Here is a 16,379-nt window from a genome sequence, read left to right on the forward strand (position 1 = left end):
GGGGAACGTTACTTCAACCTGTTCCTCACACGATGGTTTTCCTAGGTGTGAATTAGTTATTGGATGAGAATCTGCTGTATGGTGTTTACTAAAGGCAGGGAACTGCCCCTGGCCCCCCAAAACCCCTCTGGCTCCCCTCAGACTCCACTCAAACATCATGTGAACATAAATCACATGATTGGCCCCATTTTGTGTCTCCCCTGGGTGACTCAGAATTTTGTTTCCAGAATTCTCCTCTCTCCCAGTCAGCAACCCTTGCAAAAAAGCATAGATTTCATAGTTAACTATCTGGTTGTTAAAGATATATTAAATGTTTAGGTTGTTAAAGAAAAATTAAGCAAAACCTCAAGTTGAATTTTGAGAGACCTGTCATTGCATGAGGTTTAAAATAACGAGTACAATGTTAGGTTGGAACAATCATTATAATTGATAAACGTTATTAATTCAGGTCAGTCACCTACAGCAGGTTCAGAGTGGCCATAGAATAATTTCCATAGACCCAGTCCTTGCCCGCAAATTTATAATTTTATTTATTTCTTCACTTACACCAGCAAGCTTCTATGGCAGAGATGGGATTCAAACCTGGATCCCAGACCAACGCTATAACCACTACACCACACTGGCTCTCTAAGATAGACCTAGTACATGAGGACAGTAAAGAAGTAAGAAATGAAGGAAACTTTTTAAAAAAGGAAGCAAAGGAAAGTTACTTGGTAGCTATTTTAAGAGCAAGTGCCATGTACCAGGATTTTTCTGCTTGGGCCTCAAGAAGTGGCCTTTAGAACAGAAATCGTTCCATACTTGACTAATTGTGCAATCCTGAAGGGGGAGGGCGAATGCTCTTAGGTGCCGGCGTAACCCCTACGCCAGTGTCCATGCTACTTGCGTCGTGCAAAGTGTAGGGCCACTTACGCCAGTGTAGGGCCACTTACGCCAGCTCCCCTGGACCGCAGCAGCAGCGTGGCCTTCGGACGCTGGCACGACCTCCCACTGGCGTTCTCCCAGTGCAAGTTTCTGCGTTGGCATTCCTGGGGTGGTCTGGGGGGTGGAGCTGCCATTAGGCAGCTTCCTAACCCCGTTCGCACTGGGAACACCCCCTAATGCAACGGCATTGCTGCACCACCATTTTTGGTGATGAAGCATCGCTGTTTGCAATGGGGCTTTCCCCCCCATTTTAGGTTTTATTTTTAATTTACACCCCTTTTTCCCCTCGTGGCAGCTGGGAAACCTCTGTGGAGGCACCGTGGTGGCACTGTGGCCGCAGCATCCCTGGCCACTGCAGTTCCCAGGATTGCACTGTAAGTGTTTTATCACTGTGCTGCATGGCCATCTCCTGTGCAACCTGTAAGTTGGTTGGAATGGGGTTGTCTGCAGCGTCCAGGTTACGGCTGTTTCTGTGAGGAGCAGAATCTGTTCCAGTTATATTGGAAAAAAATGGACATCACATGGCACTGCAGACATAGTACTGAATCACTTCTGGCTGGTTCACTTGAGCCTGTGCATTGTGTGATGGTATTTTCTCCTTGTCCAACAGGCACAATGTCAAGAAGTGCGAAAAAGAAAGGAACTCGAACTCCAAATACTAACAGAAGCTATCCGTTGTTGGGAAGGAGAGGACATTAAGACACTTGGAACTGTCATTTACATGTCACAAGTCATGATACAGTGTGCTGGTAGCGAGGTAATAACATTTGTTTTTCCAGCCATGGAATGCTCCAGTCTAAACCGAATGACTTCAATCTTCTCTGTTTGCTTCTTTTGGACTTGTTTATGAAAAAGAAATGTTGGGGATGGGTGAAACCGACTAAAAGAATTCCCAAAGCAATATTTGCAAATGTTTGAACTTTTTGTTCCTGTTTTTTGCAGAGTCTTAACACAATGCGGTTTAAGTACAGTGTCATGTTTACTCATGCATGATGGGAACACGATTGGGCAACTCCTCTTTCCCAAGCCCACTCCTCATTTCTGTTGTTTTGTCCTGCATGTACATTTTAGGATAGAGTTCTTATAGACCTTGGGGTTCTGCTTCAAAAAAAATCCAGAGCAATTGGACTTCTGTTTTGAAAAATGTCTAATGTGTAGCTTAGTATTGCCAGAGTTAAAAGGAAGGGACACGGTTTCTGATAACAATGTGGCGTGTGAATTCTAATTTGCTTTGTCGCATGATTTAATTATGTTGTATTATTTTTCTCTCTTTTTATAAGGAAAAGAATGAACGATACCTCCTTCTGTTTCCAAACACTTTGCTCATGTTGTCTGCCAGCCCTAGAATGAGTGGGTTTATCTATCAGGTAAAAGGGATTTAAACTCAGTTTGGGTCTCTGTGGCTTCCTTGCAATTATCTTCTGCTCTTGAGATGTTCCGATAAATCCTGCAAAGGCTTTCATTGAACTTTTATGGCAGCTGTGCGTGTAAGTGTTTCAGGATCGTAACAAAGGCAGCATCAGTACAATGCAAGGTGTATTGGACACCAAGGGCCATATTGCAGAATGTCCCCTAACAGCATTTTATGCTTGTGCAAGTAATATTTTGGCAATGGTATATATATTGTTTCTGTGTGAAATAGCTATTGAGTGAAGGCTGGTGGATAGCTTAGCTATTATTGCTGTTCTTAAAATGCCATTGGAAGGGGCATGTTTTGCAAGTTGGATAATCGACGAGTGCATAGTCACAGAGCAGCCTATAAGAACTCTAAAGCGCCGCTATGATGATTTCCTTCTCCATTCCCCCCACCTTCCTTCCTAACTGCCACTCTCAACTGCCATACTCCCAGGTCAACAGTAGAATTATTTTTGAACCACCTGTCAATCAGGGTTTTCAGACCAGTAAAAAGCATCTGCAGTTAGCTGTCCGTCTTAGCTGTCTTGTTCATAATTGGATAGGGAGAGCCCCCTCCCTAGCCCCTAAAGAACTATACTGAAACGTTGCCTTGTATGGTGTGTCAAGTAAAGGAATGCAATTGGATGTAAAGGGAGGGGAAGAAAACATGGGGCAGACCCGAGGAATGCTTGTGACATTTATGCAACCACTAGTCAGGATATATTTGTAAAAGTTATGAAGGCCCTGGCCAAGGTTGTTTTCCCAGGTGTACCGCGCTTAGAAGATAGAATAGCTCAATAGCAGAAGCACATGTGTGCAGATAAGATGTAAGAAATGGCAAGTAAAATTTTTTACAGAGAGGTTCATCCTCCTTAAAGGTAAAGGTCCCCTGTGCAAGCACCGGGTCATTCCTGACCCATGGGGTGACGTCACATCCCAACATTTCCTAGGCAGACTTTGTTTACGGGGTGGTTTGCCAGTGCCTTCCCCAGTCATCTTCCCTTTACCCCCAGCAAACTGGGTCCTCATTTTACCGACCTCGGAAAGATGGAAGTCTGAGTCCACCTTGAGCCGGCTACCTGAAACCAACTTCTGTTGGGATCAAACTCAGGTCGTGAGCAGAGCTTGGACTGCAGTACTGCAGCTTACCACTGCGCCACGGGGCTCATCCTCCCTACCCTCTGGTTAAGAGGCCTTATGTTTATGCCCACCTCTGAACTCTTCTGGGATGCCACCACCTTGTCTCTCAGTATTTTTGGATATGGGTTTGAATGATTGAAACCCCACTCGTTATTGAAAGAAAAGGGGTGTTGTTTTGTTTTTTGCTACAAAGCCATGTTTCACTATCCCAGGGGAGGAAAATAACCTGTTCAAAATTGTGAAGGATGTACTTCATTTATATAAATGAAGTAATCTAATACATTTCATTTTTCAGAGTCTGTATAGCACATTGGCTTTCAGACAGTATAGGATAAAAATTAGGTTAAATTTAGGTTAAAATTCACAAAAATAAGAGACCCAGTGTTTACAAATTAAAGAAAAGAGAAATATACACTTTAAAAAAAAGTTACATAGATTAAGATCCATGAAGATGCCAAGCCGGTCAATAGCCTGAAACCATCCTTTTTTTTTTGGGGTGTGTGTGTGTTTAATTTGCCTGAACAAATGTCTTGATGTATATGCTTTTAGGGAAAGCTACCACTGACGGGGATGACCATCACGAAGCTAGAAGACACTGAAAATCACAGAAATGCATTTGAAATATCAGGTAATATCCACTTGTATTCCTTTCTTTCTGTGCATATCCCTATATTCTTCAGGCAAACAGCATCTGCTGTATGCTCCTAGTCCCCTCAAAGAATTGTTACACTAAGCAACAAGTGAAGTGATCCTGTTTATCATGTTCTCTTTATTAGTCACTTTTAAATGGCTGCCCTGCTTTGCTTTAGATAAGAGCTCCTACCAGCAGGTTACATTAAACTGTCAGTATATGTATATTATGTTCACTGCTTCTTTTAATCACCACACAGCACCAGCTTAAAGCTTGGTAGCTATATCTTACATCAGGGGGTCTCCAACCTTTTAAAGCCTGTGCACGCCTGTGGGAATTCTCACACAGGGTGGTGGGCGCAACTATATAATGGCTGCCGCGGGAGGCAGAGCTGTACACACAGAGGAAGCCCAAGCATGCAGGAGAAGAGAAATAATTTAAAAATACACTGGGAAAGAGGTGTGGGAGAAAATAAAACAACACTGTGGTGGCAGCTCCCATTGAGACAACATTTGTTTTAATTTGCGCAGCCAGTCAGGAGCCTTGCTGGGCAAGAGCCCCACATGGCCGCGCCCACTTCCTAAAATACTTTATGGGCATGAGGAAAAGTGTTAGCGAGTACCATGGCACGCATAGGCACATGGTTGGGGACCTTTGTCTTACATCAACTGCAGTTTTTAAAATATGCTAGCCAGTCAAGCAGCCGTCTGATGTAGTATGCTCATGCTCTAATATGTGATGGTGTTTCACCACGACATGACCATCATCTTGTAGGCGTAGTCATGTTCAATAGGGAAAGGAACTCTCAGGGTTGTGCATTTTGAGCATTTTAATTAGTTGGCTTCCCACAGATTCTATCATCAGTTGCCTGGAAAGAAATGTTACTCATCTCTGAAAAGGTATAGGGGGACCAAAGTAGCAATAAAGCTCCAAAGCCAGGGCTTTAAAAGCACAATTCTTAATCAGAAGTTAAGAACTGTTATTACCGGATTCTGATATCCAGGTTTGAAGTAGAAGAATGCTGATCAATTAAGAAGCAAAGGGGCACAAATGGTTTTAGCATATTGTGTGTTGGTTGCAAGAGAATTCTTAACACTACAGATAGAAGTGGAATAACGTTTCCTTCTGGATTTTGTTCTTGGCTCTAGGAAATATGATTGAACGGATATTAGTATCCTGTAACAACCAGCAAGATCTGCATGAATGGGTGGATCATCTGCAGAAGCAAACCAAAGTAACAACTATTGGGACTCCCACTATTAAGCCTCATTCTGTGCCATCTCACACGGTATGAGACCACCTGGCTTTAGTCCTGTTAGATTAAAGCGAGCACAATATGATGTGTGTGTGTGTTTGGTGAACAGCTGTTAATGTTATAAATAAGTCTATTGTATCATGCAGTGTGTTAATTGTACTGTAAAAAATTCTGGCGTGTTTGGGTCTGTGCTGTAGTGTGTGAAAATCCAGAAATATCAGCTGAACTGTCACATAATATAGTAACATGTTCCCAACCAACCGTGGGCTTAATGGAGTGGGACTTTGCTGTTTCCCCCTCTTGCTGCAGCCCACTGGACCCCCTCCCCCAATTTTGTTGTTTTAGGAATCTCATTCCTAAAATTAGATTTTTAATAGATGGACAGATTGGGAAGAGTGATGGAGATAAGATTCCCCCGTTTGCTGCAGGACTCAGACAAATGTATTACTTTTTGTGTACCCATGTTTGCTTTGGTAGTTTATAAAATTCAAAACTAATATGCTCAGGCGATTTTGTGTTATGAGGGGTATCTTTAATCTAACCCATTCCATTATTTCACTTGCACTAAAAACGTATTTTGAAGATGGGTTAAATGAACACATGAACACATGAAGCTGCCTTATACTGATCCAGACCCTCAGTCCGTCAAAATCAGTCTTGTCTATTCAGACCGGCAGTGGCTGTCCAGGGTCTCAGGCAGAGGCCTTTCCCATCACCTACTCGCCTAGTCCCTTTAACTGGAGATGCCAGGGATTGAACCTGGGACCTTCTGCATGCCAAGCAGATGCTCTGCCACTGAGACAAAGCCCCTCCCCTACGCATCTGCTCTGCTTATTTTATGCTCCATTTCAGTATATCAACATGTACACGATATCATTCGTCAGCCTGTAATAAACTTTGTAATTATTTTGTGATTTTGGGTGAACTCTCAGGATCACTATCAGGGACAAATGGTGGGGGAGGAGGCTGCAATGAGGAGGAATTTTGAGGAAATTGCTGTCCCGTGTAGTTGGATACGTGCCAGTATATTTCTATAAAGGCCAAGTTTGGGGCTGAACTGAATGCTTTCTAGTTTCATTGTCTGGGTAAAACATATTTTTGTGGGGTGGAAAACCAGGGTTACACGCAACGAGTGGGATGGTGTTGGACTTCTCAAGGGACACAGGTGGACAGTAGAAGTTTTACAGGCAGAGTGATATCCTGGCAGAATAGAGTGGTAGATGCCTCCATAGGATCAGTCCCACCCTACCCTGGTTATGTCTATAAACAGAAACATGGATCAGGAAAATGGCACAGCTTCTTGTCAGGCTAGCATCACCCTCTGTTAAGGCTGGTATCATTGTCATGGGAACTACCTGTAACATTTGCCTGATCCATAGGGATCCTGTTGACAGACGCAATGGGTGTAGCTTGGGATATTATGGAATCACAGCAGACTGGTAATGTATGAATTGGATGGGCCATGCACAAAAGCGTTGGCTGCTAGGAAGTAAACCTGGAAAAATTGGTTATTTTTGTTCCCCATCTTACTGTTATGAAGTAAAGACAAACCTTTACCAAATTTCCCCCCACCTCCTCCTGTAAGAGACCTCTGATTCCCCCTCCCCAGCTATTTCTGGGCTGCCCTGGGGGAAAGGAATAGCGGAAATCGCCCCTCTTCCTTGCACCTGTGGAAATTCTAGACATGATCCAAGCCACATGGTTGACAAATGCGTCTAACTGGTTTAAACTTCTCCCCAGGCTGCGTAACAAAGTAGTAACAACGTTGACAGCTAACTGGCAAAACTTTGTAAACAACTGCCATTTTTCTATCACGTTTTTCTTTTTTTCTGTCAATCTGTTCACTCGGCAGCTTCCTTCTCATCCTGTAACACCCTCCAGCAAACACTCAGATAGCAAGCAAATACCGCTGACTCCAGTATACCACACTCTTCCGCACCCTTCACATCACGGGACGCCTCATACGACTATAAACTGGGGACCCCTGGAGCCTCCTAAAACTCCTAAGCCATGGAGCTTGAGCTGTTTACGACCGGCACCTCCACTGCGGCCTTCAGCAGCGCTTTGTTACAAAGAGGTGAGAATGAGACTGTATTTGTCCTTTGAAGTTTTAAAGCAAATGGAATATCCCTCTGCATGTAAATTAGTTAGATCTAGAGTATTGCAACTTGGCAAATGGAGCTCTACCATCTGGGCCTCCCCATTCCAAAGATTCTACCTGCTTATTGTACATTTCTGACTGTTCCCAAATGTGTGTGTGTGTTAAGTGCCATCAAGTCGCTTCCGACTCATGGTGACCCTATGAATGAAAGTCCTCCAAATGTCCTATCTTTGACAGCCTTGCTCAGATCTTGCAAATTGAAGGCTGTGGCTTCCTTTATTGAGTCAATCCATCTCTTGTTGGGTCTTCCTCTTTTCCTGCTGGCCTTAACTTTTCGTAGCATGACTGTCTTTTCCAGTGACTCTTGTCGTCTCATGACGTGACCAAAATACGACAGCCTCAGTTTAGTCATTTTAGCTTCTAGGGTCAGTTCAGGCTTGATTTGATCTATAACCCACTGATTTGATTTTTTGGGGGGCAGTCAATGGAATCCGTAACACTCCTCCAACACCACATTTCAAAGGAATCTATTTTCTTCCTATCAGCTTTCTTCACTGTCCAGCTTTCACACCCATACATAGTAATAGGGAATACGATGGCATGAATTAATCTAGTCTTGGTGGCCAGTGACACATCCTTACACTTCAAAATCTTTTCTAGCTCCTTCATGGCTGTCCTTCCCAGTCTCAATCTCCTTCTGATTTCTTGGCTACAGTCTCCCTTTTGGTTGATGGTGGAGCCAAGGAATAGAAAGTCTTGAACAATTTTAATTTCCTCATTGTCAACCTTAAAGTTGTGTAATTCTCCTGTAGTCATTATTTTTGTTTTCTTGATGTTCAGCTGTAGTCCTCACAAATACAGAGTGCTTTTCTCCAAGGCTAGATTAAATACACTGCCATTGGGGGAGTTAGTAGGCAGATTTTCAGGGGTCCCCTTTTCCGAGCGACTTTGTGATTGTGGACCAGGGAGTTTGGACACTGTTTGGAATTTTTTGTTGTAGATTGTAAAACGTATGATCTCGTCAGAGACAAATGGATCACAATACACATTCAGAGGTGGGGACCTGCCCTAAAGCAAGATATAGTTGCAAAGTTATTGGCTGATATTGATCCAACTGTAACCCTTGCCGTGGCAAAATTTTTATCTGTGGTTTTTAATGATACCTCTTTTTAACTGTACTGTTTAGTTTTATATTTTGTATGCTTGGGTATTTATGTATTATGGAATGTACTGAATTTGTTGTGCTCATGACCTGTTGGTCCACGAGCATAAAGAATGGAATAAAGGAAAGGAATAAAAAATAATACTGTAATTAAAATGTAATTTCAAAGTAAGCATCATCTATAATGTAATAATTTGTTTGTTTATGTTTGTATGTTTTGTGTTTAAAAATAAAACATTTAAAAAATGAACAAATAGGTTATCTTTATGCTTTGTCCACCTAGGATCTCAGCAAAAGCCCTAAAACAATGAAAAAATTGCTGCCCAAGAGAAAACCTGAACGGAAACCATCAGAAGAAGAGTTTGCACTGAGGAAAAGTGAGTTTGTCATGCAGGGGAGGAGAGGATTTTTCATTCCTCCCGCTTGGCCAAAACATTAGTATTCTCACCTATTTTCAGAAGAGGATGTCATGCCTTTGGAATGATGCAGTTTGAACAGACGTTATGCCGTGTATCTCTGTATAGTTTGTCAATTGTCTCAGAGACTTCACAATTACAACATACGATTGCTCTGTTGAACCAGGATTACTGCTTAATTTCCTCCCCAGATATCTCTCTTTAAAAAACTTGATCCTAGTTGGAACCCTGCTGTTTTGTGCTAGTCGTAATTGTAAAGGGTTTTAAGCGAAGAGTGTAATTGTTTGGTACTGCTGTTCGCTAGTATAAATTAACTAGGTGTGATAGTTGGCATTACCCATCTTGCTGCCCGATCTTATGCATGTTTGTTCAGAGGCAAGTCCCAGTGGGTTCAGTAGGGATTATTGCCAGGTAAGTGTGTATAGAACTGCAGCTCTAAGCATTTATTGTTAAGTATATCTCTATATGGTGCTATATTGGATGTTTTTTCAAACTCAAAGGCTACAGTGCTTGCACACTTACTTGTGAATAAGCCCTATTAATGTCAGTGGAACTCACTTTCAAGTAAATTAGCATAGCATCGGGCTGCAAATACAGGTCATTTAATCAATTTCTCAAGAAACTGCTTATCACACTCCAAACAGGTAGCTGAATTCTGCCTTGCACCCCCTCCCCCGGGCTGGCTTCCATAATTTTAATATTGTCCTTTCTATTTATTTTATTTCTTAATTGTGCAAATGTGCACCTTGCCTTTCAATAAAAGCTATGAACATGGGTTACCCAAGAAAGCATTTTAAAACACTGGGATGGATCCAAAACTGCTGTTTTCACAATTGTTGTTGCGCTGGCAGAACGGTCCTTCCATTGGCAGAGAATGGAAGGGCTGTGTTTGCCAGTTCTCTTTCCTCCTTTGCCTCCCATGCTATTCCGATGGGTTCCTTGACACCCCCACCCAACCCCTGAGCACGGGGCAGTGGAGGTCTGTATCTGAAAGGGGAGGCAGGGAAGTCCCACATCACCAGATTCTCTGTGCTGGTGGTGCATTGGATCCAGTCATCCCAAATAATCCAATAAAACAATCCAAAGAACATAACAAGTAGTAAAAAAAAAAAACTTTACAACAATCATTGGATTTAAAAGCCAAAGCAAAAATCTTAATAAAACCAATGTTTCAAAGCCTGGCAGAAGGGGATCATTTTTAGTAACTCAAGATGGATGAGACTGGATGTACAGCCTGGAGAAGTGAATTCACATGTACTTACCTGCAGCATCTCTGAAGGTGATGGGACACAAAACAGGTCCTCAAGAACTGAGCTGAGCTCATAGGTGTACTCTGACTGGAGAAGGTGTTCCTTGAATAAATGTTGTTTTATTTGTTTCATTTACCCCCATCTTTCTCCCCAGTGGGGATCGAAAGCAGCATAAACCGTTCCCCTCTCTTCCTGTTTATCCTCGCAACAACCTTGTGAGGTAGGCTAGGCTGAGAGTATGTGATGGGCTTGCGGTCCCCCGGCATGCTGCCATGGCAGAGTGGAGATTTGAACCTGAGTCTCCCAAATCCTTGCCCCACAGTCTAACCGCGACACCACACTTCATGCTTTTATGGGTGAAATGTGTGATGTTGAAGCAATGCTGTTGAAGCTATGCTAACAACTTAGTATTTGTCCAGATTGTCTTAAACCCCTTTCATGACTCTACGCATAATGTCAGGCTGCCGAGTGAGTGAGTTGTTGGCTGCCGTATCATCAGCAAGCTTAGAATCTGTCTCTGCTAGAGATTGTGACTTCACATTTTAAAACACTGAGCAAATACCACATGAATAAAGTGACGTAGGCTGGCACCACTATCCTGGCAACAGCCATCACTATGCAGAATTGGCCTGCACTACAGGATTAGATGGAGAGCTTGATGAGCTTGGTGAAGTGAATTTGTTTCCTCACTCCTACACATGAATCCAGCTGGGTGACCTTGGACTAGTCACCCTCTCAGCCCCACCTACCTCACAGGGTGTCTGTTGTGGGGAGGGGAAGGGGATTGTAAGCCTGTTTGATTCTTCCTTAAGTGGTAGAGAAAGTTGGCATATATAAACCAACTCTTCATCATTTTATCCCCACAGCAACCCTGCAAGGTAGGTTCAACTGAGAGAGAGTTACTGAGCCAACACCACCCAGAGAGCTTCATGGCATGGATGGACTTTTAATGTAGGCCTCCCAGATCCTAATCCTATAATTGCTATACCACACCAGCTTTTGCATTTCTGATTTTCCATTATTGCATTAGCAAAAACTATGCGTCTTGCGATTAGTCACCTGGTTAAACATATCTATCTTCTTCTTCAACTTCTTTTTCTTCTTCGTCGTCTTCTTTATCTTCTTCATATTCTTTTCTTCATCTTCTTCATGGCTGTCAAGTATAAGCAGGCAGGGCTGATGGGGGACCATGTGCCCATCCAGCATCTTAGGACCTAAGAGGCAGCCCTGAGAGGTCTGAATGTTCATTTGAGGCTCCTTCTCCTTCTCACTGTATCCCGTGCCAGATCTATTTTTTCTCTGTTGGCCACGTGGCGCTTCATCTGCTGTCACAGATAGGCATATAGGACTGGTCTGACCGTCATCCTTTGTATTTTTTTTGGTTAGCTTTGTGCAGCGTAGCCCTACAGCAGAGTTGAGTCGTGCACTTTATTTGTTTTTGGCCTGAAGTGATTTTCAAAATATAAAAGCTCATCGGGCTGCAGTTGCAATAAATACTGTGTTTTTATTTTATGCAGGTACAGCTGCGTTAGAAGAAGATGCTCAGATTCTAAAAGTTATCGAAGCTTACTGCACAAGTGCCAAAACACGCCAAACTTTAAATTCAAGTAAGTTTTGAAAAAAAGTAAACAATCGTTGCTGCCCTATTAATTCAGCAAGTAGTATCGCTGGTCTACCTTGATTGTTTTGGCTGATTGTAGAGATCTAAATGATGGGGAAAACATACACAAACTCCTAAAGAATAGAACGCATAAATGCTTGCTTTCTAGCCTGACTTTTTATGGTTCTTTGTGCACTCACATGCCCGCGATACTGATTCAGCCATACCATATTTCCTGCGGTGGCCAAATCTGTATTCAGAATTAAGAGCTGCCATGGTGTTGTATTTACGGGCTGAGAAATCTGTTCTTGTATTCAGTTTTGTGACCAAACATGTATTCTGTACTCCGTTAGGTTCTGATTCATATAATTTAATGGAAAGGCTCACGGACCATTCAAGAGTGTGGGTTGCAATCTGTTGTGCTGACCCTCAGCCAGGGTTCCCAAATTTCTACTCGCGAGACAGGATGGGGGGTGGGGGCAGTCAGAACGGCAGATACATGTTTTCTGGATTAACTTGCAGAAGACAAGTAAGTAGGCATCCTTCTGGGGTAGCCCAGTTAATGTGGCCTCCCCTTTTCTCTAATCTGCTCAGGCTCAGAAGTGGGGCTGTCATTTCACGCCAGCTCGCTGCTTCTGGGAATCCACCATGCTTGTAGGCTCTCACATTGACTATGTTGAGCAACTTGCTTTAATGATACTGCTCATACAGCCAGTTCGGCTCTGAACAGTGAGCGTTGGGCAACTGCCAAGCCACTCTTACTTTCTCCTTCCCTCAGAATGTTGCCACAGCCTATGTATCGTAAGTTAGGAGGTATTGGTACTGCTTGGAGGGGCATAAAATGGTAGATGCACCAAACACGGTGGCTTAATTTTTCAGGGTACTCCAGCCACTCTGGTGGCACAGAGCTTACGAATTGAAAACCTAGGAGTTTCTGTCCCAGTGTTAAAACTTCCAGTGCGAGAATAATGACCCTGCAATCCTTGTATGCCTCCTGGGTCTCTGATGTTGCGCCCTTCCCACAGGGTTGTGGATGCTCAACAATATTCCTTGGGTTGGTTCAGCAATTCCTAGGGTTGGGCCGCAAAGCTATCATAATATGAAATGTATATAAATCTTGCATTCAGCAGTACATGATATTCATTACTTTTAGCTATATGATAGAAAATGGCAAGGGATCCATATGACGTTTAGCTCACTTGGTATTTCAGCCTTCTGGTTTAAACCTTTGAATTTTTTTTAAATATTCAACCAAAAATGTACTTTTTCAAAAACATTTAAGAGACTTTTTCCATTAAGAGAAAATGTAATTGGCTATAAACAGTTCATAGCAGTTTAAATATTTCTTTTTTTAATAATTCCCCTTTATTCCAGAAGAAGATACATGTATTTTGTACTTATCTGTATGTTTAGCAAAGCTGCTGTTTTCAGTTACTTGGATATATACCCAACTTACCCTGTGACTTGGGGACCCAGGTTATTTAATCTTAAACAAGGCTGCAATGGTGGAGATCCTCTATTGTAAGTAAAGCATTGCACCTAGCAGGAGAATCTGCCAGCATGTGTTATAGCTGCATAAGGGAGGAATATATACTCTCTCTGGTATGTTCCAGTTTGCACAGTTTTGCCATTCATTTTAAACATAGTTAATAGGATTTATGCTCCAAATTGTCAAATTACAAATTATCAAATAGTTTATTATTGGCAGAAATTTATGTAGATATTGGTCGGTATTTATCCATTAAAGTTCCTTCACGCTTAACTATTTATCAGATACGTCGGTTAATGAATACAGTTGTATGTATACATTTCTATACCAAATGTATTAGACTGGCAATTGACTATCATTCTACTTTTTACTTCAAACTTCAGTTAGAGTTCATGCATGAACGCTATGAAATGAAATTTAGCCATTTGTTATTAATGGTAATTTATTGTAGGACTTCTTTGTAGTCTTGATACTTAGGTTTTTTGGCTTTTATGAGAAGGTTTGTAACACTTTGTGAACCATCACAACAGACTAATGGTATCAAAGTGATAAAACTGTCTCTTGTGTGTTATGTTTTTGTATGTTTCTGTTGAGGCTATTTTATGAATTTCTGCTAATTCAAACTTTGTCCTCGAATTTTACTGTTTACAGTCCTACAATAATCTTGTACAGGATTTTTTTGAATGTACAGGATGGGAGAGAAAAAATAAAATTGCTGGTGCTTTAAATGGCACAACTGTGCTCAGTTGGTGTGTGTGGTTTTTTAAAAAAATACAAGGTGATGACAAATGTGTTTTGAAACTTTTTAAAATAAATGTAAATGTGTGTGCTTACAGAAACACAACTGGTGTAAAATGTTTTTTTGCTTTTTTTGCCTTCCCCCCTTTCTATGTATATTTTGTAAATATACATAGTGCAATAAATTTCATTGCTTACATTAAAGAACGACAGCTTTTGTTTGCATTTATGTGCAATGAAAACAAAGATAATTGCATTTAGATGCACGGCTTCTTTTTTCAGACTGCTGATATTGTTAAAATTATATATAATTTTTTTCCATCTATGCACATGTAAATTTTAAAAACAATAATGGGCAAAAGAAATTGGCTTGGGCCTTTTGCTATGGAAATAAGACCTATGTACATATAATATTTTATGTTTTATATCAAACAGGGAAATGTTGCCCAGTGGCCCAAGAGTCCATATAATAGTACCCTTTCATGTGATGCAGTTTCTTTGTCTGCAGGCTGTCCTCAGTTCTCTGCTCCTGTCCCTGTCCCTCCCATGCAGATCTGGCAATTCTGCTAGTAGCACCTTCCATTTGTTGTTTTGGAGCTGCTGCTTGCAGAAAGGCAAATTCGGCATGACGGTAGGGGACTCTGGGTTGGAATTGGGCTGGAATTCAGTTGTCAGAAGTAGGACAGGAGTTTCCAAATGGAAAGTACACTTTTGTGACAAGGTTTGCTGGGAAATGAAAGCAGCTGTTTGTTTTCTTCTTGTTAAGTCTCGTCTGCAACTTTGTGTGCTGTCCGCTGCTTTCAGGGCCTTTTCGCATGATCAGTTTGTCGTGCAGCAGGTGTCTATTTGCTTCTCCTTTGTTATGTACTCTCGAAATGTCTTCCTTCAGTGATTTGCTACTCTTGAAGAGGGAATATTGCATTTTTCTCAGCACTGAAATGTGTTGTATTTGTGTGTGTGTGTGTGGGGGGGAATGCCATTCTTCGTATGTATAGTTCATTCGCTGCTTTCATGATAATCTTTGGATATTGGGTTTTGATATGATGAGAGTTGAACACATTTCCCTCTCCTTGATGCTACTTTCATCCTGAGAAACAGTGGATGCAGTGGTGTAGTGGTTAAGAGCGGTGGTTCGGAGTGGTGGACTCTAATCTGGAGAACCGGGTTTGATTCCCCACTCCTCCACATGACGGTGGACACTTATCTGGTGACCCGGGTTGGTTTCCCCACCCCTACACATGAAGCCAGCTGGGTGACCTTGGGCTAATCACAGCTGTTTTAGGGCTCTCAGCCTCACCTATCTCACAAGGGTGTCTGTTGTGGGGAGGGGAAGGAAAGGTGATTGTAAGCCGGTTTGATTCTCCCTTAAGTGGTAGAGAAAGTTGGCATATAAAAACCAACTCTTCTTCTTCTTTAGTTTATTTATTTTTTAAAAATCTTTAGATTGTGGCTTGGTTCATATGCAATCTTAGGCATAATGTGCTCCCCTTCTACTCACACATTTGGATTCTCTCCTTTTCTTTCTTGACATGTAATGTCAGACCGGTATTTGTAAAAGAAGAAGGGAGGGATTGAAAGTTGAGTGCTAGAGGAAGGGGATAGTAAGGAGGGAACATGTTGAGCCTGCAGCATATTCCTTATCACTACTTGTGGTTTGGGTTGTTGAGAACGTTGCATCTGAGCTGACTGTGTATGTGTGTGACACTCCCCTTGCTTTTCATCTCCAACATTGGGAGTATTTATTGAGTTATATTTGCTACTTAAATTGGAGACATCTAGAAAGCCCTCCCTCTAAGGGATGTGCTGCCTACTACATGGAATGCACATCTGGCTATATTAGGATGGGAGGTGATAAAGACAGTATAGCTAATGCAACCTTTCATTCAGCAAGACTGTCTTCCCTCCTATATTAGATGTGATCAAGATGTTGTGATGCCTTGGTTGAGTAAGGATTGTGAGGGATATTGCCCAAAGTCTACAATTCTGTTGGAGTGTCCCATTAACTGATCATGTGAAAAGGCCCTGAAGTAGTGTTGAAAGAACTGGAGAAGCAAGTGGATGCACCCCAGCTCCGTTAAATCTAGTGCATTTCTTTGCTTTTGATGTCAAGGTGAAATGGTCTATGTTCATTTTTCTCAATGGGGAGCACAGTGCACACACAACTTGGTTCCTTCCATGGAAATCAACGGGGAATCCATTGTGAGCTCAGAATTTTGGCTCAGTTCTCACATGCCATCTTTGGAAGGGTGAATAATTGAAAACATAATTGCATGGAGAG

At 42.0% G+C, this 16,379-nt stretch overlaps 1 protein-coding gene across 3 annotated transcripts in view; it reads left to right on the forward strand.

Annotated features, from left to right (window-relative positions):
• Window positions 1–16,379, forward strand: part of ARHGEF7 (Rho guanine nucleotide exchange factor 7) — a 115,998-nt gene that overhangs the window by 64,511 nt on the left and 35,108 nt on the right. For 2 of the 3 annotated variants that reach the window (XM_056862184.1, XM_056862185.1), the window contains exons 12-18: window positions 1,535–1,681; window positions 2,205–2,291; window positions 4,009–4,087; window positions 5,239–5,378; window positions 7,198–7,422; window positions 8,892–8,985; window positions 11,792–11,881. In XM_056862184.1, the coding sequence (XP_056718162.1) occupies window positions 1,535–1,681; window positions 2,205–2,291; window positions 4,009–4,087; window positions 5,239–5,378; window positions 7,198–7,422; window positions 8,892–8,985; window positions 11,792–11,881 (862 nt within the window). Of the gene's footprint in view, window positions 1–1,534; window positions 1,682–2,204; window positions 2,292–4,008; window positions 4,088–5,238; window positions 5,379–7,197; window positions 7,423–8,891; window positions 8,986–11,791; window positions 11,882–13,350; window positions 13,599–16,379 lie in introns of those variants that run through there. The other variant, XM_056862186.1, reaches the window with a different exon arrangement.

Source organism: Euleptes europaea, chromosome 16 (genome assembly GCF_029931775.1).
Source record: "Euleptes europaea isolate rEulEur1 chromosome 16, rEulEur1.hap1, whole genome shotgun sequence".
Classification (NCBI taxonomy): Eukaryota; Metazoa; Chordata; class Lepidosauria; order Squamata; family Sphaerodactylidae; genus Euleptes; species Euleptes europaea.